Raw genomic sequence first — 26,994 nt, forward strand, 5'->3', positions numbered from 1 at the left:
ACGAAAAAAGCACCATCCGAATCGTGGCCTATGCCAGCGCCGCCTCGACTTGCTTCCGTGCCGTTGGCACGTAAAATGCACCAATCCGACCGTGGCTGTTGCCAGCCTCGCCTGGCACCAGTGCAGGTGGCACGTAAAAAGCACCCACTACACTCACGGAGTGGTTGGCGTTAGGAAGGGCATCCAGCTGTAGAAACATTGCCAGATAAGACTGGAGCCTGGTGCAGCCTTCTGGCTTCCCAGATCCCCGGTCGAACCATCCAACCCATGCTAGCATCGAGAACGGACGTTAAACGATGATGATGATGATGATAATGATGACAATATGAAAAACAGTCTTAAAAATAGTTTTATTACAATTTTTAAAATGAGAGTAGTTAAATGATGATGATGATGATATAATGACTACAAGAGTTCTGAAACAATTTATACTTACTCAGGACTACGGCTAATTCAGCTATATGATAGCGAACAAGTTCCTCGGGGAAATATCCATGATAGCTCCACAGCGTGAACATATCACCATACGGAACATACGTAAGAACTGAAAAATGAAAAGAGGAAGAAGAAAATTTAATTAAAGAAAAACATGGTAAATGATCACATTAACTCTTTAGCAATCATATTTCTGCTTTTATATTATTTTATATTATTTTGCCAAAAGCAATGCTTATTTATTCACATTGTTTTGAATTAATCATGCATTGTTTTGCAATCCTGGGAGTTTCTTTTCAATTCAATTCAATTATCATGTAGGGGGACAGGGAGTTATGTACAGGGAGGGTGGTCATACAAAGAGTTCAGGCTATTTCTGGTCAAGAGAGACTTTGGACCGAGCGGTCGTCAGCATGTTCACTATCTCGTCCGGCAGCTTATTCCACGGATCCGCAACCCGGACGGAGAAAGCCCCTCTCCTTCGATTGAGATAAAATCGTCATAGGTAGAGCTTTCCGGAGTGACCCAGCAGCCCACGCTCTGGAGCAGGAGTGAAGAACAGCTCTTTCGAGAGGTTACACTTTCCGCTTATGATGTTGTGAGCGAGAATGAGATCACCACGGCATTTAAATGAGTTTATATGAGGTAACAGTTAATTTTTAGATTGATAATGTAGGGTTGATGTGAGAGGCCAGATATACTCTTTTTACTCTTTTACTTGTTTCAGTCATTTGACTGTGGCCATGCTGCAGCACCGCCTTTAGTCGAGCAACTCGACCCCGGGACTTATTCTTTGTAAGCCCAGTACTTATTCTATCGGTCTCTTTTGCCGAACTGCTAAGTGACGGGGACATAAACACAATGCAAGGGGGACAAACACAGACACACAAACACACACATATATATATACATATATACGACAGGCTTCTTTCAGTTTCTGTCTACCAAATCCACTCACAAGGCATTGGTCGGCCGGGGCTATAGCAGAAGACACTCACCCAAGATGCCACGCAGTGGGACTGAACCTGGAACCATGTGGTTGGTTAGCAAGCTACTTACCACACAGCCACTCCTGCGCCTATCTTCATTTTGAACATAAAACAGGTAGAATATTTGGGCTAGATATAACCAGATTGAATACCAAAGGGTTTATCCTTTAGTTTTTACATTATTCTGTCAAAAACATTGCTTATTTATTGTTTTGAATTAATCATGCATTATCTCATAGCTTTGAGATTTTGAGGAGGTAACTCTTTAATTTTTAGAATATCCTGTTGAGGCAAGTGAAATTGAAACCAAAATCAAAATCAAAGTGAAATTCGATGATGGGCACAAGCACCATACGAGCATGATCGTTGACAGAGCGGCTAACCGGCTTCCGTGCCGGTGGCATGTAGGAGGCACCATTCGAGCGGGATCATTACCAGCATCACCTTACTGGCACCTGTGCTGTTGGCATGTGTAAAAAATTCGAGTGAGGTCGTTGCCAGTACCGCCTGACTGGCCCCTGTGCCGGTGCCACATAAAAGCACCCACTACACTCTCAGAGTGGTTGGCATTATGAAGGGCATTAAACTGTAGAAACTCTGCCAGATCAAGACTGGAGCCTGGTGCAGCCATCTGGTTCGCCAGCCCACAGTCAAACCGTCCAACCCATGCTAGCACCGAAAGCGGACGTTAAATGATGATGTGTGAGCAGCTACATCTGATTAGTTTGAATAAAACAGGTAAAATATTTGGGCCAGATATGGCAGATTTAAATGCTAAAGGTTTAAATTATCTAGAATTTAGTAAAATTACTTTATCAATATGCCTGTCTTGTGTATTATATACTAGCACTATGACCCGGCAGGTCACTTTCGAGTGCTACTGGTAACATGTAACCCAGTACAACCTGTTGCATGGTCGGGTCGTAGGCAACCCCAACAAGCTTGCTTGGTGAGAAGGGTGTTTATTGGACACCCTGCGGGATGAAAAACAAAACCCGTCAAAGGGCAGAGGAACTCTTGAGAGTCAACAGCCATCCAATAAATGTCTTAAGGCTGTATCATGCACGGGAACATAGAAATAATCGGACTGAATACCCGATCGTGCGGTTAAACCATTGGGAGTGAAGGACTCCTAGCCTTTGTTAGGGCATCCTTCTAGGAGAAGGTAACTCAGGTAACTGGAATAACTCCAACATAAAACCTGCGGCTCAGTGGTTACCGATGATGTTGACTTGTTCTTCTGTTGCTTAGTGAGTGGGATTGACTCTATGCACAGCCTTTCCTTACTTTAAAAAAAAATCTTCTTGCACAGGCATTGCACGATAACAACATTGATTAAGCTTCATACAATGGCCATACTCGAAAACGAGGGGGCAGCCACCATATATATATATATATATATATATATATATAATATATATATATATATATATATATATATATATGTACTGACATGTATCATTTAATATACAAATTATTTAAATAAGAACTTTTATGATGGTGTTTTCAGAGCATGAAACTATTAGCAGCTCATATTTTGATACTATGTATATTAGAATGATATTTATCACTTGCTGGATGGAGTACTTTTTTTGTTTCTCCTGTCTATAATGTAACAGTAAACCACACACACATGTAGCACACACGCACATACATGTAGCACACACATACACACACACACGCACATGTAGCACACACATGTATAGTGCATCATATGAGATGTAGAAGACACTTGGCTGATAATCTAAGGCAGTGCTTTTCAAACTTTTTGCTGGAGTGGAACCCCAAGGAAACATTCCACTGGCTTGAGGAACCCCTGTGCAATAATTTAATAGTCTTATGCACACATATCTGCACAGGAGAATTAAAATTTACTGCCGATTTTAGCAGTTTTGTAACTTCTTGCGGAACCCCTGGACTGTACTGGCGGAACCCTGGTTGAAAACCACTGATCTAAGGTCTCATTTTGCAGAAAATGGAACTTACCTATATAAAGATAGCTTCGAGATTGCCAAAACTCTAAGACTTTCACAAGAAACGGATGGTGACCCAGCATCGACTACAAAAGAACGTTTTTAGATTACTAGAACACTTGAAGTTTGATTAACAGGAGAAACAAGACTTTCTTAGCTTTAGAAAAGCAGTAATTGACTTTAAAAGGATACAGAGATAATGAAAATTTCAGATCAGGGTCTTTACAATACTGCTTTCTAACAGGCAGAAAGCCACATATTTTTAGAGAGGAATGCAGTTGTTATTAATCCCAGTATTTTACAGGGACATCTTTTATCATTATTCGGACTTTTTTGGTTTGAACGGCAGTTTTTAACATAATTTCTAGGTAACTCAAAAATTTTAAACTTCGTATACTGGTAGAATGTGTTTATAAAACATCTTTTTCTCTAGGCTTTATTGAGAAAATTCTATAGCTTGTATGATATTTGTTGTTTTTTTTCTTCAATTTCTGCAATTTCAACCAATCAATGACGTCTATTGAGGTGAAAACATTCTGTGCCGTATGAATATGTCGCTTGTTTAAGAAACAGATTGGGTTTATTTACATTTGTGAAGAAAAAAAAGATACCCTTCCCCCACCCCTAACTCTAAAAGAGATTGAAATGCAATAGATCGATTCTAGGGTCATAATTATGGGTGACAATTTCATGACACCACTAGAAAAAACTGCCGTTCAATCTGAAAAGATCCCATATTTCTTTATTACCCACAAGGGGCTAAATATAGAGGAGACAAACAAGGACAGACAAATGGATTAAGTCGATTACATCAACCCCAGTGCGTAACTGGTACTTAATTTATCGATCCCGAAAAGATGAAAGGCAAAGTCGACCTCGGCGGAATTTGAACTCAGAACACAGCGGCGGACGAAATACCACAAAGCATTTCGCCCGGCGTGCTAACGTTTCTGCCACGTCGCCACCTTTGACAGGGACATCTTTTATCAATCTTGTGTTTATGAAGTACAATGTTGCATGGTAGAGAAAACGTGGGCTTTATATGAAGAGGATGCAAGAGGACTGGAGAGAAATGAAGTAAACATGCTCTGTTGGATGTGTAATGTTAGTGCGCTTAAGTAATGAGATACAGATGAGCTTTGAAAAAAAAAATTATATTTTCTGGCATACACATTGGTATAGTATATAGAATAAACATACAAACATTGTCGTTATTTTTCCAAATCCTGCAGCATTTCACATGGAATTTCTGATCCACTTGATTTTTTTGCAATAAATTTTTGTCTGAAAATTTCAATTTACTGTATTTTAACGTGTATAAAGAACCCTGTTTTGTCAAAAATTAGGTTAAAAAAATATGGGAGTTTTTTATACATGGATAGTATTATAATCCCTTGCAAAACCTTTTTCCAAATTTTAAGCCCCAAAAATAAGGGGTTTCTCGTACACGTTAAAATACGGTATATGCCGGAGAATACAGTAACAGGAATCAGATGTAGTGTACTAAGGAAACAACTGCATTTATATGGATATGTAATGTGTGTTGATGGTAAAAGTTGGGTAAAGAAGTGTCAGGAGATTGAAATGGAAGGGAACTATGGAAAAGAAAGACCGAGAAAAAGATTGGTGAGGTATGCAGATCTCAGGATGCTGACCCTCATAAAGGAGATAACAGAATACAACAAGTAGTAAGATGCTGTGTTGGAGATGTAAGCATGGAAGAGTGGATGCAAATGATGTCTGACTAAACACTTAAAAACGGATGTTTGTACCTGAATGCAGGCTTCATCTTTACACTGTTGAACAGCATTTTCAAGAATAATCTGTCGCTTTTCCAGCACCTGCAAAATAACACAATGACAATGTAGGACTATATTGGCTAAAAACACACACACACACACACACGGACATGCACATATCATCATCATCATCGTTTAACGTCCGCTTTCCATGCTAGCATGGGTTGGACGGTTCAACTGGGGTCTGGGAAGCCAGATGGCTGCACCAGGCCCAGTCTGATCTGGTAGTGTTTCTACAGCTGGATGCCCTTCCTAACGCCAACCACTCCGTGAGTGTAGTGGGTGCTTTTTATGTGCCACCGGCACAGGTGCCAGACGGGGCTGGCAACACATTATTAGAAAACATTTTTGACTCAACATCAAGACTATTGAAAAGGTTGCAAGACGCAATGAAAATTTTAGGAAAATAAAAATAAGATATAAGTGGAAATTTTACCAGTGAGTGTGTTAAATTATAAGGCACAAAAAGAAAATGACTCTCCCCAAACACAACAGCATATGCTCCAGCACCTTCGAACTCATCTAAAGAATCTTGCAAACCAAATCCAAAAAAGAAACATCAATTGAAAAGTTAATGTCTGAAAAGAAAATGGAATTTTCTCTACAGCATGGCTGTGTGGTTATGATGCTTGCTTTGTAACTACGCAGTTTTGGGTTCAGTCCCACAGTGTAGCTTCTTGGGCAAGTGAGAAAAAATAATTTAATTGAACTTCCTAGCATCAGAAATTTCTCAGACAGAGAGCAAACATTCAACCAAATAAACAAATGACATGGGCCAAAATAATGCCACAACTTAAATGCTTAGACATTAAGTTTCATTATCATCATTTAATGCCTGTTTTCAATGCTGGCATGGGTTAGACGGTTTGACAAGAGCTGGCAAGTTGGAGGACTGCACCAGGCCCAAGTCGTCTCTTTTGGTATGGTTTCTACAGCTGGATGACCTTATACATTGTACTGGGTGCTTTTATTTGGGACTGGTACAGGTGCTTTTTTATGTGGCGGCAGCACCGGTGTTTTTATGTGGTGCTGGTATGAGTACTTTTTACATATCATTGGCATGAGCGCTCTTTATGTGGAGCCAGTCCCCTCAGAGTAGCCAAGTGGCCTGCAAGACCAGAATATCTCAGCTGTGTGAGAGAGAAAGAGAAGGGGAAATGAGAGAAGTGGCTGTGTGTCAGGTGAGAGGTTGGGGAATGATAGAGGTTCAGGGATAGCTATCTTATTTCTTTACTGCCCACAAGGGGCTACACACAGAGGGGACAAACAAGGACTGACAAATGGATTAAGTTGATTATATCGACCCCAGTGCGTAACTGGTACTTATTTAATCGACCCTGAAAGGATGAAAGGCAAAGTCCACCTTGGCGGAATTTGAATTCAGAACGTAGCAGCAGACGAAATACCGCTAAGCATCACCCAGAGTGCTAACGTTTCTTATTTCTTTATTGCCCACAAGGGGCTAAACATAGAGGGGACAAACAAGGACAGACAAAGGGATTAAGTCAATTACATCGACTCCAGTGCGAACTGGTACATATTTAATCGACCCTGAAAAGATGAAAGGCAAAGTCGACCTCAGCAGAATTTGAACTCAGAACATAGCAGCAGACGAAATACTGCTAAGCATTTCGCCCGGTGTGCTAACGTTTCTGCCAGCTCGCTGTCCTACTACAGAGGTGACGCTTAATGACCCCCAATAGGGAGAAGGAAGTAGAGGGCGGTAGGAGAGAAGAGAGAACGATAGGAATAGTCAGAGTGAGGGAGCACAAACACTAAAGTTCACTTTAATATGTGGTGGTCACTTCACATCAAGTGAAACAGAAAAATCCATAAAGAGCATAGCAAATACTGACCTTAACAGCATAGAACTGTTTTTCATCATCTCTGTGGACTTTCAAGACATTCCCATAAGCTCCTTTAGCAATAACGGACATTAGCTGAAGTGAGAAAACAAACAAAACTGAATGGTTATATCGGAAATAGATTTTAAAATAAAATTACCAATACTCTGCCTTTAGCATCACTTTTTTTATACTCTTTGACTTGTTTCAGTCATTTGACTGCGGCCATGCTGGAGCACCGCCTTTAATCGAGCAACTCGACCCCGGGACTTATTCTTTTGTAAGCCCAGTACTTATTCTATCGGTCTCTTTTGCCGAACTGCTAAGTAACAGGGACATAAACACACCAGCATCGGTTGTCAAGCAATGCTAGGGGGACAAACACACAAACACACACACGCATATATATATATATATATACATATATATGACGGGCTTCTTTCAGTTTCCGTCTACCAAATCCACTCACAAGGCTTTGGTCGGCCCGAGGCTATAAGTAGAAGACACTTGCCCAAGGTGCCACGCAGTGGGACTGAACCCGGAACCATCAGGTTGGTAAGCAAGCTACTTACCACACAGCCACTCCTGCGCCTATATGCTAATTTAGTTTATTGTAAGATTGAAATTCAAATGTAATAAAATGTTTTAAAAGGAATTTAAAGTGCCTACGCGATAACTATAAACCTACTTTTGGGCCACCTCTGGATAGACATGTTTTTTGTTTTGGGGTGGTCGATATAACTAATTATTTTCCTGGGGAATGTATGGACTTGTAGCAATGTTAAATATTACTGTAGACAGTATGGGGTTTTATAATTTTGTGAAGGAGGCAGCAGAACCATTGTCCAACTTGATAATCAAACATCATAATCCTAGTTGCACAAACTGGGTTAGTGTGCACATAAAACGTTTTATTTCTTTAGTAAACCTCTGCAGATCATTAAATATTAATACTTTAACCATTCTGATACCAACCCGGCGCAGACCGCCTTTGGTTCTATTATACAAACTCTTCCTTTATTAAGGTGTTCTAAATTAAAACCTTTCTTTGAAACTTTATGTTCCAAAACCTATTTAATTGCGAGAGGGTGCTGAAAGGTTGTTGGCCTTAATTAAAAAAAAAATAAAGGAGGATCAGTTAATTCTTTTACTTTTTTTTTACTTGTTTCAGTCATTTGACTGCGGCCATGCTGGAGCACCGCCTTTAGTCGAGCAAATCGACCACGGGACTTATTCTTTGTAAGCCTAGTACTTATTCTATCGGTCTCTTTTGCTGAACCGCTAAGTTACGGGGACATGAACAAACCAGCATCGGTTGTCAAGCGATTTTGGGGGGACAAACACAGACACACACACACATATATATACATATACACGACAGGCTTCCTTCAGTTTCCATCTACCAAATCCACTCACAAGGCTTTGGTCGGCCCAGGGCTATAGTAGAAGACACTTGCCCAAAGTGCCACACAGTGGGACTGAACCCGGATGCATGTGGTTGGTAAGCAAGCTACTTACCACAAAGCCACTCCCGCGCTGTTAAATTTATTCAACATATTCCCCTCTCAGATTCACACACATATTGCAGCAGTCCTTCAGTTTTTCTAAGCCCTGTAGAAGAACTTGGAAGGTTGGGCCTCCAACCAGATCTTTCATGATAACCTTGAAGCCAGAAACTTTTAAGCACCCCTTTGTATATATACATATATAAAGCACCCACTACACTCTTGGAGTGGTTGGCGTTAAGAAGGGCATCCAGCTGTAGAAACTCTGCCAGATCAAGATTGGAGCCTGATGCAGCCATCTGGTTCGCCAGCCCCCAGTCAAATCATCCAACCAATTGACTGAAACAAGTAAAAGAGTAAAAGAGATGATTGAAAATAAGTTAAAATGAAAAAATACTTATTAAAACTCCTTTACTTCAAGTAGAAATGGAAATACTTGGTGTCCTATAAATAGGACACTGAAACAATGTGATATAGCTTATTTAATGTTCTCATTTAGTGTCCTATAAATAGGACACTGAGACACTGACAATGTGATATAGCTTATTTAATGTTCTCATTTAGTGTCCTATAAATAGGACACTGAAACACTGACAATGTGATATAGCTTATTTAATGTTCTTATTTAGTGTCTTATTTATAGGACACTGAGACAATGTGATATAGCTTATTTAATGTTCTCATTTAGTGTCCTATTTATAGGACACTGAGACACTGACAATGTGATATAGCTTATTTAATGTTCTCATTTAGTGTCCTATTTATAGGACACTGAGACACTGACAATGTGATATAGCTTATTTAATGTTCTCATTTAGTGTCCTATTTATAGGACACCGAGACACTGACAATGTGATATAGCTTATTTAATGTTCTCATTTAGTGTCCTATAAATAGGACACTGAGGCACTGACAATGTGATATAGCTTATTTAATGTTCTCATTTAGTGTCCTATTTATAGGACACTGAGACACTGACAATGTAATATAGCTTATTTAATGTTCTCATTTAGCGTCCTATTTATAGGACACTGAGACACTGACAATGTGATATAGCTTATTTAATGTTCTCATTTAGTGTCCTATAAATAGGACACTGAGACAATGTGATATAGCTTATTTAATGTCCTCATTTAGTGTCCTATTTACGGGACAGTGGGACTTAATGGGTTAAAGTGACTTCTTACCTCAAAGTTTTGGTCTTCCAATTCTCCACGGACAGAGAATTCTGGAAAGAATAGAGTCTCGGATAGAGGAATGGGTTTCTGAGTTGCCTCCTTCTTAGAGTTGAAGCTTCCATCGCGAACATCATTAATTGAAGCTAGTCTCGCCAGTCGTGCTGAACTTCGCGATTTACTTCGCACAAGTAAAGAATCGACCAAGAAAGACTGCAGAGGGGGAAAAAAGAAGTTAGAAAATGATCCTTTAATAAGATAAACTTTTTAAAATATCAACTAAAAATTTGGCAAGAAAGGCTGCAGAGGGGTGGAAAAAAGAAGATGGAAAATGATCAGCTTTGAATTTAAAATTCCTTTAACCCTTTTGATACTAACCCGGCTGAAACCGGCTCTGGCTCTGTGGTAAAATGTCTTGTTTTCATAAGTTTTGAATTAAAATCTTCCACCAAACCTTAGTCACAATTTGTTCTGAACACTGGTTTAATGACAACTAAGTTATTTTACAAAATTCTTTGTTATATTTAAAATAATTGAAAGAAACACAGAGCACCTCAAAATAAATACAGTAATGAAAGGGTTAATAAGATAAACTTTTTAAAATATCAACTAAAAATTTAGCAAGAAAGGCTGCAAGAATCAACCAAGAAAGACTGCAGAGGGGGTGGGAAAAAAGAAAGAAAATAATCAGTTTTGAATTTAGAATTACGGAGATGTACTTGCATAGCAAGTGATTTGATCTGAGATCGTGTGCTGAAACGAAAACAATTGCAGCGTGGAAGGTGTTTGTAAGCCATTTAAGAAACACACAAAAGCCGTTCGATTCACTTCAACATTTAAGTTTAATTTGTCAAAATATTTTCGTTGCTTTAAGACGGATTTTTGTCAGTGAACAGGTCGCGGTCTTAAAGCGACGAAAATATTTTGACAAATTAAACTTAAATGTTGAAGTGAATCGAACGGCTTTTTATGTGTTTCTTAAATGGCTTACAAACACCTTCCACGCTGCAATTGAATTTAGAATTGTTTTAATAAAGGAAACTTTGTAAAACATGAACTAAAAATCTACCATCATGGAAGACTTCACCTGAACTTACTGCTGTAATTCTGGCGATTGGACAGGTGAGATTGTTGAATACGGAAGATTGGAAATGATTGGATGTAAACAGCCTTTATTCTTCTAAGAATGAGGGTATGGTATCCGTCAGTGGTTGTTTTAGTTGTGAACCTTGCTGATCAGGAATCAGTTATATTTGATTGTCCTTCCAAGGCCTCTGACTGGCAAGATGGTGGAAATTACACACACACACACATATACATATGATGGGCTTCGTTCAGTTTCCGTCTACCAAATCCACTCACAAGGCTTTGATCAGTCCAAGGCTATAGTAGAAGACACTTGCCCAAGGTGTCATGCAGTGGGACTGAACCTTAAACCACGCAGTTGGGAATCAAGCTTCTTACCATACAACCATGCCTATATATATTGGCTATATATGTAAGATAGGGAGGACTTCTTTCAGTTTCTGCCGACCAAAATCCACTGATCCAAGGGTTGTAGTAGAAGGTATTGTTATGGTACCATGCAGTGAACTTGAAACCATGTCGGAAACAAACTACCACATGCCCATGCCTGCACTTTAACATACATATACATGTGTACACACAAACATACTTGCATACATACACATAAACATACTTGCAGACATACACATATATGGTGCTTCCGGCCACGAACGGAAGCACCATCCGTTCGTGGCCGTTGCCAGCCTCGCCTGGCCCCCGTGCCGGTGGCATGTAAAAAGACCATCCGTCCATGGCCGTTTGCCAGCTCCGTCTGGCACCTGTACGGGTGCCACGTAAAAAGCACCCACTACACTCACGGAGTGGTTGGCATTAGGAAGGGCATCTAGCCATAGAAACACTGCCAGATCAGACTGGGCCTGATGCAGCCTTCTGGCTTCACAGACCACAGTTGAACCATCCAACCCATGCTAGCATGGAAAGCGGACGCTAAATGATGATGATGATGATGATATGTCATTGAAATTTCCTGTTTTTCAGACTTCAGGAGGGATGTCATCCAATTCTACAGCCTTTCGGGTTTTCGGTCTTCCTCAGTACGACTTCAAGCTCTTCTATCGAGAAGTGTCCCAGCTTGATATCTAGGACTTCCTCAATGATACGATGGATTTGCTGGTTTGGAGTACTTGGTGACTTCCCAAGAAGGTTTTGAAAATGGTCTTTCCATTTGCTCAGTCTCTCCCGAGCCTTCAACTTTGCTTTGAAGGATTTCTTTCTTCCAACCAATCATTTCATTTACTGTAACGTGCAGCGCTCAACATATCTTGGAGGGAGCACCCAACAAAACAGCGCTTATAAATGGGAATGTACCGACTTTCTCATCAACCATCCAAGAGCTGAGATTGTACCGACTTTCTCATCAACCATCCAAGAGCTGAGATTGTACCGACTTTCTCATCAACCATCCAAGAGCTGAGATTGTACCGACTTTCTCATCAACCATCCAAGAGTTGAGATTGAGGTTTGCTGGCCACTGCTGGAGAAGTAAAGAAGAATTTGCAAGTAATGTGTTGCTGTGGACACCAAATCATGGTACCATGGAAGACCAGGTGTGAGTATCCATGCTGGTGGCATGTAAAAGCACCTGTGTTAGTGCCGCATAAAAGCGCCTGCGATGGTGCAATGAAAAAGCAACCATGACGGTGCCACATAAAAGGGCCCATGTTAGTGCCACATAAAACCACCAGTAATGGTGTTACATAAAAGTGTCTCTGACGGTGCCATGTAAATCCATTTATGCCATCCCACATAAAAGTACCCACTCTGGTGTCATGTAAAAGCTCCCCGTACACTGTGTAAAGTGGTTAGGGTCGGAAAGGGCATCCAGCTGTAGAAATCAGGTCAAAACAGACATATATACATAAAAGTTGAAGAAGATGTTGGATGCCAAGTTGAAGACCTAAAAACATTAATGGAAGATTGGGAGGGATGGAGAGAGGTAATCAGGCTGGCCCAGGCAATCAACCTAACTGGATGATGCCTCGATTAAAAAAAAAATGTGTGTGTGTGTGTGTATTTAAATATATGGATGTGTATGTGTGTGTTTTATATATTTCTTCTTGTATTTTTGATCTGTTTCAGTCATGCTGGGGCACTGCTTTTAAGAACGTTTAGTCAAATGAATTAACCCCTGGTACTTATTTTATTGATAACTTTTTGCCAAACTGCTAAGTTGCATGAATGTAAACACACTGACTCTGGCTGTCAAGCAGTGGTGGTGGGGACAAACACATACACATATGCAATGGTCTTCTTTCAGTTTCCATTGACCAAATCCACTCACGAGGCTTCGGTCAGCCCGAGGCTACAGTAGAAGACACTTGCCCAAGGTGCCACACAGTGGAACTGAACCTGGAGTCATTCAGTTGGGATGCCAGCTTCTTACCACTTAGCCATTCCTGCACCTACATACATACTTACATATATATATATATACACCGGAGTAAACACATAAATGTGAAACAAGGTGGAAAAAAGAGTACTCAAATACCAGTGGTAGAGTAATATGCTTTATTTAAAGCAGCAGAAAATTCAACAAAACCTGTTACTCTGAGTTTCCCGTTGCCGTTCATCAGACGTCCGATGAACGGCAACGGGAAACTCAGAGTAACAGGTTTTGTTGATATATATATATATATATATATATATATATATATATATAAATAGTTATATAAATAAAACCTAATTATGAGCCAACAGATGAACCTCTATATGGTCCTTCAACCTGCTGAAAACAGCAACTAAACCATCCTCAAAAGACAGGATGATCACAGCTGGAGTGTCTCAGAGCATAGGTTTGCTATCTACTACAAACACAAAATTGAGTTCTCAGGTCTAAAACCATACCTGCTGAAATTATGATTTTCTTAAGACTGCCGGGTACGTGCTGAACAAAACAGTTTGCTAGCAAGGTAGCGAAAATAGCAAAAATGTATTTTAACATTTCCAAACTATCAAATTTCTCAAGTGAAGGCCACAGGTAAGTAAAAATAAACGAAATCACAAGACTTACAGGTGGAAGAAGATTAAGATGTATTGCTGCAGAAAACAGCCTAATCTATAAGTGCAACGTGATACAACAGGATTGTTGCTAACAGGTAGAAGTAGAAAGGGATGTTATGGGGGGGAGATAGGAGAAAAAGTATGTATGTATATATGTGTGTCAACGTGTTTTTGTTTGCATCTGTGATTGAATGTATACACAAAGATAAGACAAAAATGGAGAAACAGAAAGGGCTTTATCGATAACCGACTGCCAGAATTAGCGATGTAAATATTTAGAGAGAATCGGGCATTTTACCCAAAGAATAAAATTTCTATAGAAGAGAAGAAGAGAAAATAAGAAAGGTTCTGGCAATGCAGAAAGTCCAAAAGAAACCTTTATATTTCAGGCGCAAAGAAAAACAGTTTGGGAAATGACAGGTTCCATTAACCCTTTTGTTACCAACCCGGCTGAGACCGGCTCTGGCTCTGAGTACAAATGTCTTGTTTTCATAAGTTTTGAATTAAAATCTTCCACCAAACCTTAGTCACATTTTATGTTCCTAACAGAAGTTGAATGATAACCAAGTTATTTTACTAAATTCTTTGTTATATTTAAAATTAATTGAAAGAAACACAGAGCATCTCAACAGAAATATGATTTCTAATTTCAAGAAGCTCTTCACTGAGCACCTGTCCCACCACTGCTTTGAGGTGAGGCAGAGCACAAACCCCACCCTTCAAGAGTTCTGGAAGGACGACTACAACATCATCATTTGCCTCAGAATTATTGATAACGCTTGGCAAGGTGTTACAAAAAGGACCTTGACCTCTGGTGGGGAAGAAGCTGTGGCCTGAGGTTGTGTCTGAAACAGACTTTGAAAGACTCGAACCTGAAGTGGCAGTGGTGGAGATTGTATCCCTCGGCAAGTCCATGGGCTTAGACATGGATGAAGGTGACATTGAGCTCATCAAGGAGCACTCTGAGAAACTGACACTGGAGGAGTTAAAGGAGCTACAGACGCAGCAGCACATGGAAGTTTTTCAGAAAATAGGTGATGCGGAGGAGGTTATCTCTACAGGTGTGATAAAGGAAATGTTGGGAATGTGGGAGAAACTGTCAGACTTTATTCAAAAGAAAGACTTGCTTAACTCATTCCAGAAACATTCTGAAAGGAAAGATAGTGTCGTATAGCCAGCTTGAGATGATGCCTCCTGGGGTTATATTACAGCAACGTTTGTCCTAAACCAGGACTGCCATGTTATGTTGGCAAATAATCTTTACACTAATTCAAAACTGTGAATAAATATACATTACACTTAAGCCTTTTGTTACCATATTCCTGTTGAAACACACTGCTTTTGTTTCAATTAATTCTGATAACAAAGAAGAACTTGGTAAAAATAACTTTGTCGCTATCAAGCTGATGCTTGGAACATAAATTGAAACGAGATTTTGCTTGAAGGTTTTGATTTAGATCACTGTAAAAGAAGTTTATATCATAGACACAGACACAGACGGAATCTGAAAGAAGCCCTTTGTGTGTATATATATATATATATATATATATGAAAGAGTAAGCCCATAAAGGCAAAACAAGGTGGGAAAAAATAGTACTTGAATAGCAGAGGTTGAGTAATATGCTTTATTAAAAAGCAATAAAAATACCACAAAAATTGTTACTCAGAATTTTATAAAGTGTGTGTGTATATATATATATATTATTATCATCATCGTTTAACGTCCGTTTGCCGCACTAGCACGGGTTATATATATACACACACACACACACACACACACAGAGGAGTGGCAGTGTGGTAAGAAGCTTGCTTTCCAACCAGATGGTTCCAGGTTCAGTCACACTGCATGGCACATTGGGCAAGTGTCTTCTACTATAGACTTGAGCTGACCAAAGCCTTGTGAGTGGATTTGGTAGGCAGAAACTGAAAGAAGCCCATCGTATACACACACACACACACACACAACATATATATATATATATATGTTTATATCTATGTATGTGTGACTTTGTGTTTGTTCCCCCACTACTGCGTGACAACTGGTATTGGTGTGTTTATGTCCCCGGGACATAGCAGTTCGGCAAAAATGATTGATAGAATAAGTATCAAGCTTTAAAAAAAAATCTTTTAAAAGTCCTGGGATCAATACATTTGACTATAACTTCTGCAAGATGGTGCCCCAGCATGGCCGCAGTCTAACGATTGAAACAAGTAAAAAATAAAAGATATAATCAGGGGGACTCATGTAGGTTGGTATCAAAAGGGTTAACAGAGTAATCTGAAGGTGAAAGAGTTAAAATTGAACTGCCAGGGGCAATCTCAGGTGGTTTGGGATAAAAAGGGTTAATTAATTGCTTTAAACAGACCAGAATCAGCAGGTAACTGGTTGCTAACCAGCAGGAAAAACAATAATCTTCTGCTAAATACCAACGGAAATAACTTATTTGCCAACAATATTTAAATCCCTGATATCAAAACTCTTTAAAAGTTGTCAGAGAAGTAAGGAATGGGGACAATCTGGTGTAACAAAGAACTGTCGGTTAACTGAGCAATTAAAAAGACCACATAAAAAAAATCAAGAAATCTTTAAGTAGAAATGCATTGATTACAAAACGCTTTTGCCAGCAGGGAATCTATATATAAACAAAGCAATACCTGTATTATGACAAGTCTGAATGGAAATCATTGCATGACAGAGAGAGGATAAGGAAAACCTTTATCTGCTATACTCTTGTTTAGCTTTGAGTTCATAACAAATCATCATCATCATTGTTTAACGTCCGTTTTCCGCGCTGGCACGGGTTGGACGGTTCGACCGGGGTCTGGGAAGCCAGGGGCTGCACCAGGCTCCAGTCTGATCTGGCAGTGTTTCTACAGCTGGATGCCCTTCCTAACGCCAACCACTCCGCAAACCATATTTGAATATAGGCGTAGGAGTGGCTGAGTGGTAAGTAGCTCGCTTACCAACCACATGGTTCCAGGTTCAGTCCCACTGCGTGGCACCTTGGGCAAGTGTCTTCTACTATAGCCTCGTGCCGAGCAAAGCCTTGTGAGTGGATTTGGTAGACGGAGTTGAAAGAAGCCTGTCGTATATATGTGTGTATATATATATATACATGTACGTGTGTGTGTGTGTGTGTGTGTGTATGTGTCTGTCCCCCACCACCAACATTGCTTGACAACTGAAGCTGGTGGGCTTACGCTCCTGTAACTTAGTGGTTTGGCAAAAGAGACCGATAGAATAAGTACTAGGCTTACAAAGAATGAGTCCTGGGGTCGATTTGCTTGACTAAAGACGGTGCTCCAGCATGGCCACAGTCAAATGACTGAAACAAGTAAAAGAGAGAATAGGCACAGGGTTTGCTGTGCTGATGGAATTTTGCCTCCCAACCACACGGTTTGGGGTTCAGTCCCACTACTTGGCACATTGGGTAGGTGTATTTAAATATAGCTTCAAGCTGTCTAAAGCTTTGTGAGTAGATTTCATAGAAAGAAACTGAAAGAAGCCTGTGTAAGTATCCATGCTGGTGGCATGTAAAAGCACCTGTGTTAGTGCCGCTTAAAAGTGCCTGCGATGGTGCAATGAAAAAGCAACCATGACGGTGCCACATAAAAGGGCCCATGTTAGTGCCACATAAAAGCACCAGTAATGGTGTCACATAAAAGTGTCTCTGACGGTGCCATGTAAATCCATTTATGCCATCCCACATAAAAGTACCCACTCTGGTGTCATGTAAAAGCTCCCCGTACACTGTGTAAAGTGGTTAGGGTCAGAAAGGGCATCCAGCTGTAGAAATCAGGTCAAAACAGACAAACGGAGTCCAGGGAACTCACCAGCATGGAGAACCGATATATGATGCTGATGATCATATATATATATATATATATAAGCTGAAGTTGTCTGTGTATGGCAGGTTTGGTAACCTTCAACTAACACTATCTCCTCGGAGACCCTGCAGCGCAAGTTGACCAAAATTGAGAGTATGATAGAAGAAGGCTTGCTCTCCCTTCCGTAGAAGAAAATATTCAAATCGGACCATGTTAACACCAAAAATTATTTACATAAAAAAGGTGCTTTCTTTCTATGAAAATCCCTATTTTTTATGATTTTTTGACTGCTGTGTTGCCATTTTTCGGTGTATTTCAACCAGAAAAATGTTCACTTAATGAGAATAACAAGCTACATAATGCAAAATTTTTACTTTTCAAATTCTAAAGGGTCGAAACAAACCTGAGCAATGCCGGGCGATACTGCTAGTATATATATATATATCATCATCATCATCATCATCATTTAGCGTCCGTTTTCCATGCTAGCATGGGTTGGACGGTTCAACTGGGGTCTGGGGAGCCCGAAGGCTGCACCAGGCCAGTCAGATCTGGCAGTGTTTCTACAGCTGGATGCCCTTCCTAACGCCAACCACTCCGAGAGTGTAGTGGGTGATTTTATGTGCCACCGACACAGGTGCCAGACGAGGCTGGCGAACGGCCACGCTCGGATGGTGTTTTTATGTGCCACCGACACAGGTGCCAGACGAGGCTGGCAGACGGCCACGCTCGGATGGTGTTTTTATGTGCCACCGACACAGGTGCCAGATGAGGCTGGCGGACGGCCACGATCGGATGGTGTTTGTTACGTCCCCAAAGCACGGAGGCCAGTCTATGCGGTACTGGCTACGGCCACGTTCGGATGATTTTCTTGTGTGCCACCGGCACTGGTACCAGAAAGATACAAATTCCATTGATGTTCATCTATTTTGATTTGTTTTATATATATATATATATATATATATATATATATATATACACATATAGGGAGAGTTTACGAAAAAAACAAAAGACAAAGACAGGTGGTGTACAAAACAAATAGATGTATTAGTATAACGCTCAGGAATAGAAAAATTCTTTTACGTTTCGAGCCTACGCTCTTCTACAGAAAGGGACACAGAAAAAACAAGGAGAGAAAAAAAATGTGTGTAGTGGCTAACGATCTATCATGGCGACAGGAGGATAGTGAAAGAGTCAGCAGAAGTTTCGCCATTACCTTCTGCCGGAGCTGCATGGAGCTTAGGTGTTTCGCTCATAAACACACACATCGCCCGGTCTGAGATTCGAACCCGCGATCCCTTGACAGCGTGTCCGCTGCTCTAACTACTAGGCCATGTGCCTCCACATGTAAGGTTGGTGTAAGAGGCCACATCTGACCGGTTTAAGCATAAAACAGGTAGAATATTGTAGTGTAGTGTCTTGAGGAAGTCATTACACTAATATTAATAACACACACACACTTATTCAATTCCACTCTTCTATTATTAGTTACCTGGTTAAATATTTATTCAATTACCTGAGCTGAGAGCCCCTTCGGTCATGACTGACCATGGGATTGCACCTAGAAAATTACCCTCCCAGGCACAAGTCGGGGCAAGGTTGTTTTATGGAATACCAGCAGTCACCCATGCATACCAGCCTCCCGTTTCCACCCCACCAATGTTATCCAAGGGAAAGACAAAGGGGCCGATACAGCTTAGCACCCGTGATGTCGCAACTCATTTCTACAGCTGGGTTAACTGGAGCAACGTGAAATAAAGTGTCTTGCTCAAGAACACAACACGCAGCCTAGTCCGGGGTTCGAACTCACAACCTCACGATCGTAAGCTCAAAGCTCTTCCCACTGAGCCATGCGCTTTTAATTACCTAATCAATCGTTTATTTAACTTGTCGGCTAAACAGTTAATTGTTTGTTTCCTTTTTTTGTTCATCAAAGTTATTTCCTTGTCATTCACAAACCTTTTCAGTGACTTTTCTCTTGTTTTATAACAGAGGCCGTGTCTGCCTGTCCGAGACACAAGAATTCACGCGGAAAATCTCGAAAACCAAATACAAAAATGAAACATTTAGAATACTGTTGCGTCTAGGAAGGTGAATGGCTCAGTGGTTAGAGCGTTGAGCTTATGATCGTGAGGTTGTGAGCTCGAATCCCGGACCAGGCTGTGTGTTGTGTTCTTCAGAAAGACACCTTATTTCACATTGCTCCAGTTCACTCAGGTGTAGAAATGAGTCGCGACGTCACAGATGCCAAGCTGTATCGGCTCCTTTGTCTTTCCCTTGGATGACACCGGTGGCGTGGAGAGCGGTATGCAAGGGCGACTGCTGGTCTTCCATAAACAACCTTGCCCGGACTTGTGCCTGGGAGGGTAACTTTCTAGGTGCAATCTTATGGTCATTCATGACCAAAGGGGGTCTCAATAGGAACAGTCATTATGCCAATATTAACAATGCGCAGGAGTGGCTGTGTGGTAAGTAGCTTGCTTACCAAACACATGGTTCAGGGTTCAGTCCCAATGCGTGGCATCTTGGGCAAGTGTCTTCTGCTATAGCCCCGGGCCGACCAATGCCTTGTGAGTGGATTTGGTAGACGGAAACTGAAAGAAGCCTGTCGTATATATGCATATATATATATGTATGTGTGTGTGTGTGTGTGTTTGTCCCCCTAGCATTGCTTGACAACCGATGCTGTTGTGTTTATGTCCCCGTTACTTTGCGGCTCAGCAAAAGAGACCGATAGAATAAGTACTGGGCTTACAAAGAATAAGTCCCGGGGGGTCGATCTGCTCGACTAAAGGCGGTGCTCCAGCATGGCCGCAGTCAAATGACTGAAACAAGCAAAAGAGAACACACACACACACCGGTTCAATTCCACTTTTTTATTATTGGTCAGTTGGTTAAATTAATCAAATGTGGGTTTAACTTGTTGGTTAAACAGCCAATCGTTTGTTTCTTGTTGTTTTTCTTTTTTGTTCATCAAAGTTATTCTTTGGCCATTTGCAATCTTTACTATGACTTCTTGCCCATTTTGTTACAGAGGGAGGCCATGTCTGCCTGTCCGAGACAAGAATTCATATAGAGAATCTTGAAAACCAAATACAAAAACAAAACAGGTAGACTATTTTTGCCAGCTACGGCCTGTTTAAACGCTAAAGGGTCAATCTATATATATATATGTATATATATATATATCACTGTGACCGACCAGGCTATCAGATGTTGCTACACATCGCTGGTCACAATGCACTTCGCATTGTTTTAGCCTTCAAATGACGCCACCCCACTGGCTAAGCGAGCAGGCCAACAGAAGAAAGAGGGAGAGAAAGTTGCAGCGAAAGAGTACAGCAGGGATTGTCACCACCCCCTGCTGGAGCTTCGTGGGGCTTTAGGTGTTTTCGCTCAATAAACACTTACAACGCCCGGTCTGGGAATCGAAACCGCGATCCCGCTGCCCTAACCACTGGGCCATCGCGCCTCCATATATATATATATTAATAAATAAAACATATGCATATATATATACATATATGTACGTACCTACCTCTACATGTATATATACACGCATATATGAGTACAGGACACCAAAAAAACATCGAACATAATGAGAAACGAAAACATAGACACAAACCCAAGGAACTGGACATTTTTCTTAAACAACAACAAAAATAGAGTACAGGACAAATAACACAAGGAAAAAAACCCTTCTTCAGTCGCCATGGTTTCATCTACTCTACATTTCGACAGTTATCATCCATGTGCAACATTTCACATCAGACAAGTATGCTCCCACAACAGAGACCTCAAAATATTTTCTAATGGAGATATGCCAATCTGTTCTCCTTCAAAGACATTGTCGCTCTACATACCAACCAATTACTGATGCAATTAACTCTTCCTATGCATAGTCTCTCTCTCTCTCCCTCTCTGCATCAACCTTGAAGTCAAGGATATTTTCACGATCTGTTCTTCACCTACTATTGTTAGTGACGATCCGATGATTCACGGCTTTACCTCCTGATGTTAGAAAAGAACTTTAGTAGGTGCAGGCATGGATGGCTGTGAGGTTAAGAAGCTTGCTTTCTAACCATGAGGTTTTGGGTTCAGTCCCACTGTGCAGTACCGTGGGCAAATGTCTTCTACTATAGGCAAGGGCCAACCAAAACCTTTCTCTTTACTCTTTTACTTGTTTCAGTCATTTGACTGCGGCCAGGCTGGAGCAAAGCCTTTAATCGAGCAACTCAACTCAGGGACTTATTCTTTGTAAGCCCAGTACTTATTCTATCGGACTCTTTTTGCTGAACCACTAAGTGACGGGGACGTAAACACACCAGCATCGGTTGTCAAGTGATGTTGGATGGGACAAACACAGACACACAAACATACATGCACACATGCATACATATATATATACATATATATGACGGGCTTCTTTCAGTTTCCATCTACCAAATCCACTCACAAGTCTTTGGTCAGCCCAAGGCTATAGTATAAGACACTTGCCCAAGGTGCCACGCAGTGGGACTGAACCCAGAACCATGTGGTTGGTAAACAAGCTACTTACCACACAGCCACTCCTGCACCTTATTGAGAAAATTCGATAAATTGAAACTGAAAGAGGTCCATTGTGTGTGTGTCATCATCATCATCGTCGTTTAACGTCTGCTTTCCATGCTGGCATGGGTTGGACGGTTTGACTGAGGACTGGCGAGCCAAAAGGCTAGTCTATATATGTATGTATGTATATATAAATATATAGCAAGAGAGAGAGAGACAAATGTGTGTCTTTGTGTTTGTTCCTCACCACTGCTTGACAACCAGTGTTGGTTTGTTTACATTCCTGTAACTTAGCAGTTCAGCAAAAGATACTGATAGAATAAGTGCCTGGTTGTTTTGACGTGGTGTTTATGGCTGGATGCCCCACCTAACACTAACCACTTTCAAAGAGTTGGGTGGGTGCTTTTTACATGGTCAGCAGTACTGGTAAAGTCTGCTTTGGCATACTGCTTTACAGCTGGATGCCCTCCCAAATGCCAACCACTTTACAGAGTGGGGCTGGTTGCTTTTTATGTGGCAACAGCACCAGTGAGGTCACCATGTAACTTGCAAGACAAAGATCTTTTGAGAGGGTGGAGTACTGGAGGCAGTGGCTTCGTGCCAGGTGATGATGACGAGAGATTAGAGTATGACAGAAGGACAAAAAACAGGTGTCTTGCTGTAGAGGAGAGAGTTGGGAGGGAGGGAGAGATCAAGAATAACAGAAAACAAGAGTGAAAGACAATGAGAGAAATAGTGGCAATGTGCCAGGGCATACTATCAAGGTGTAGGGATAAGAAATATATATATATATATATATTTATCATATATTTTATATAGTATAATATGTATATATATATATATATAAATTTTGTGTGTTGCATTCCATTACTTGATAAATGAAAAATGTATAAACAAGTGACGTAGCGTATACGGAATGTCCAAAATTCTTTGTCAGTTATCGACTAATTGGTACTGTTCAGTTTTGCACCTTTAACAATAAGACTAAGTGCTTCCCAATTGGCAATGCCCGTAGAAAAGTTTTCTTGTGTAGAATTAGGGACGAGTGCAAACAAAAGGAAACAAAACGACACAGAGGGTGACTTAGGGCAATGGACGAGGATGAACGGTTGAACAAAATACAGCGTTGGGGCTAAGAAGACATGATATATATATATATATATATATATATATAATATATTAATAAATAAAACATATGCATATATATATACATATATGTACGTACCTACCTCTACATGTATATATACACGCATATATGAGTACAGGACACCAAAGGGACGTCGAACACAATGAGAAACGAAAACATAGACACAAACCCAAGGAACTGGACATTTTTCTTAAACAACAAAAAAATAGAGTACAGGACAAATAACACAAGGAAAAAAACCCTTCTTCAGTCGCCATGGTGAAGGTAAAGAATACGCACACCCGGTGTTTAGGGTTAGGTTTAGGATTAGAATTAGGGATTAGAGTTACGCCAAAAAACGGGTGGTGTGTATATTATTTACCTCCACACACACACAAATATATATATATATAATTTAAAAATAGAATAAAGTCTTTATAAGAATTTATCAAGTTGTTAGCATGAAAAACCTCATAAGGGAAAATTTATGAATTATTCCCTTTAAATTTATTTATATTAAAGGCATTACTATACATAAATGCCTCATGTACAATGCTTTTATCATGGTAGTTTTGACTTTAAGAGTCCCTCCTAGCGTCAGGCATTTATGTATAGTAATGCCCTTAATATAAATATATATATATATATATATATATAGAGAGAGAGAGAGAGAGTCTATTTTTTTATCCTTAAACAACCCTGAGGATGTTTTTGTCGAGTTATAAGGGTAACCCCAATTAAGGGTTATATTTTAAAAACTCACTATATATTACATGTGTGACCCTGCTCCCCTAAGATACCCTCACCCATTCATAGTGTTAGAAATACAGGTATCTTTTCTTTTTAATAAATATACAAAGTTCATAAAGGTTAGCGGCTTATTATTTTTAATTAATTAATATAATTCAATTGGTTTCTGTCGTTAGACTGCGGTCATGGTGCGAGTGACTAGTAGTAAGAAAATGTAAATAATACGAGGAAACCGCCAGTGTTACTCATACTCGGAGATAAACAAAGAAGCATTTATCATCGTTTTAAACTGTAATAAAAATAAGAATGAAATTATTGTATACAGTGCTCAGGTGCACCACAGGTAGAATGCTTTAAGTAATATGTAAATACTAGTTTTAAAATCCTTTTAAATAGAAAAAGTTTATGTACTTCGAGTTCTACACTTTTTGCAACGAATTATTTCACGTTTATACGAAATTTTAAAATTCCTATGTCGTAAACGATATATATTGTTGTATTTGAGGATTGTCCTATACCTACATACACGCACTCTCTGTCAATTTATATTCATGTATGTTATTTTGTAATAGTTACTGGTTATTCTAATATATTAATATATTTTATATCTTATATGTAAAGCATAATATGTTATACATGTATGTATATTATTGTAATTGTCAGTTTAGTAAATAAATAAATAAGTTAACATAATATAATGTCTAAAAGTTGATGAACCACCTATTGATCCCCTCCATTTTATACTTTTTATACACCGTATCTATATGCTTGTACAGGTGTTATCTTCTGAATAAGTTTTTGTAACTACATATATCCCTATATGTGTGTGTGTATTATATGTATATATATATATATATATATATATATATATATATATATGTACAACGATATACTTTTTATGCCCCATGTAAAAGTAAATTTATCAATATACATTTTGAAATATCTATATGCTTGTACAGGTGTCTATCTTCTAAATAAGTTTTTGTAACTATATATATATATATATATATAATATATATATATACATATATATATATCCCGATATGTGTATGTGTATTATATATATTATACATACATACAGAAGATAAATACATGTGTACAACGATATCCTTTTTATACACCGTGTAAAAGTAAATTTATATGCTTGTACAAGTGTTTATGTTCTGAATAAGTTTTCGTAACTATATATATATATATATATCCCTATATGTGTGTGTGTGTATCATATATATATATATATATATATATATATTCAGAGGATAAATACACATGTACAACGATATACTTTTTATACTCCATGTAAAAGTAAATTTATCAATATACATTTTGAAATATCTATACGCTTGTACAGGTGTTTATCTTCTAAATAAGTTTTTGTATCTATCTATATATATATATATATATATATTATATATATATATATATATATATATATATATATATATATTCTTATATGTGTGTGTGTACATACATAAACACACAAAAGCATCTGGATGTGTTGTTGTTTAGCTTAAGAACCCCCGATCGATCAAACTGAAGATTGAAGCGGTTCCAGTCGTCTTATTTTATTTTTATATCCAACATAAACGTTACCTCATGCATATTTCCCCAGCACCTATTCCCACCTGCTTCCCCGAGCCCGCCACATAATCAATAAGGTGCGATTAGAGAGAGCAAGCTGCTATTTCCAGCATATCGAGGGACCGCATTTAAAAAAAAAAACAACCTCAAACTCTACCTTGATTTGTATATTTGTGTGTGAATGTGTTTGTGGATAATATACACAAAGAAACAAACATTTTAAAAAGAAAATAAGTGCACGATGATAAATCGAGCCAAGTGGTTGGTGGTGCACCTGAGCACTGTATACAATAATTTCATTATTATTATTATTTTAGTACTTAAATATAGTTTTGTAAACCTTTCTCAAATACTTTTACCAATATTAAAGCAAATGTTTATGTTCTGAATAAGTTTTCGTAACTATATATATATATTCCTATGAGTGTGTGTATTATATATATATATATATATATATATATATATATATATATATATATATATAGATAGATAGATAGATATAGATATTCAGATGATAAATACCTGTGTAATACATGTGTGTTTCATGTCATTAAATAACATACCTGTTTGTGTATAGGAGAGAAAGATAGAAGAGGAAAGAATGTACGGAAGAGAAATAGAAAGAGCATAAAAAGAAGAGAAATAACAATTGCTAATTGTTGTTTGTAAGTTCTGAATTACTTTGGGTAAGGCAATTAAGAAGGCAAATCCTTCAGTCATAAGTCTTAATTCAGGAAATTCTCCCCATTATTTCACTTTAAAAGGTACTAGTGATTGTAATTAACGTTTTTGTATTAATAATAACAGTTTATATATCCGTTAAGTAATATATTAAGTTTGTTATACGTCCAGGTAATTAACAACCAACAGGTAGGTTAATTGCTGTGGAAGGATGGGGGGGAGATGATACTGACTTCGTTTCATTGTGAAAAAAGAAAAGCAAAATAGCAATTATAAACGTGGTAATTTTTTTTACCTGTGTGTCTGGTACTGATTGAGATTTTCTCAATTTTGGTTTGTTCTGGTTATTTCCCATTTTCTATTGGAATTCAAATAAACAAGGCGCCACGCCATTATGAAAGTTTCTCATCGTCAAAGGTAAAGCAAACCATCACAATGAGCTGAAGGTGCAGTCAAAAAATAGGAATAGCGAAACGAATTAACGAAACGAAATACATGTCGCTTTGTTGATGTAAAATTATAAGAGTTTAAATGGAGATAAGCATTAGGCAGTTTTCAACACAGTTTCTAGTTAACTAAACACTTTTAAACTTCGTATATTGCTAGAATGTGTTTATAAAACATTATTTTTTCTTGGCTTTATTGAGAAAATTCTATAAACTTCGTATACT

General features: G+C 39.0%; 1 protein-coding gene across 1 annotated transcript in view; it reads right to left on the reverse strand.

Annotated features, from left to right (window-relative positions):
• LOC115224743 (ribosomal protein S6 kinase-related protein) overlaps positions 1-26,763 on the reverse strand; it is a 52,530-nt gene extending 25,767 nt beyond the window's left edge. Inside the window, exons 1-6 of the mRNA XM_029795634.2 lie at positions 26,619-26,763; positions 9,733-9,933; positions 7,053-7,136; positions 5,170-5,238; positions 3,411-3,483; positions 437-544 (exon numbers count right to left, since the gene is read on the reverse strand). Coding sequence (XP_029651494.1) covers positions 437-544; positions 3,411-3,483; positions 5,170-5,238; positions 7,053-7,136; positions 9,733-9,933; positions 26,619-26,678 — 595 coding nt within the window. The 5' untranslated portion in view covers positions 26,679-26,763. The remainder of the gene's footprint in view (positions 1-436; positions 545-3,410; positions 3,484-5,169; positions 5,239-7,052; positions 7,137-9,732; positions 9,934-26,618) is intronic.
• Positions 26,764-26,994: the final 231 nt, after the last annotated feature.

This window comes from Octopus sinensis, linkage group LG26 (assembly GCF_006345805.1).
Source record: "Octopus sinensis linkage group LG26, ASM634580v1, whole genome shotgun sequence".
Classification (NCBI taxonomy): Eukaryota; Metazoa; Mollusca; class Cephalopoda; order Octopoda; family Octopodidae; genus Octopus; species Octopus sinensis.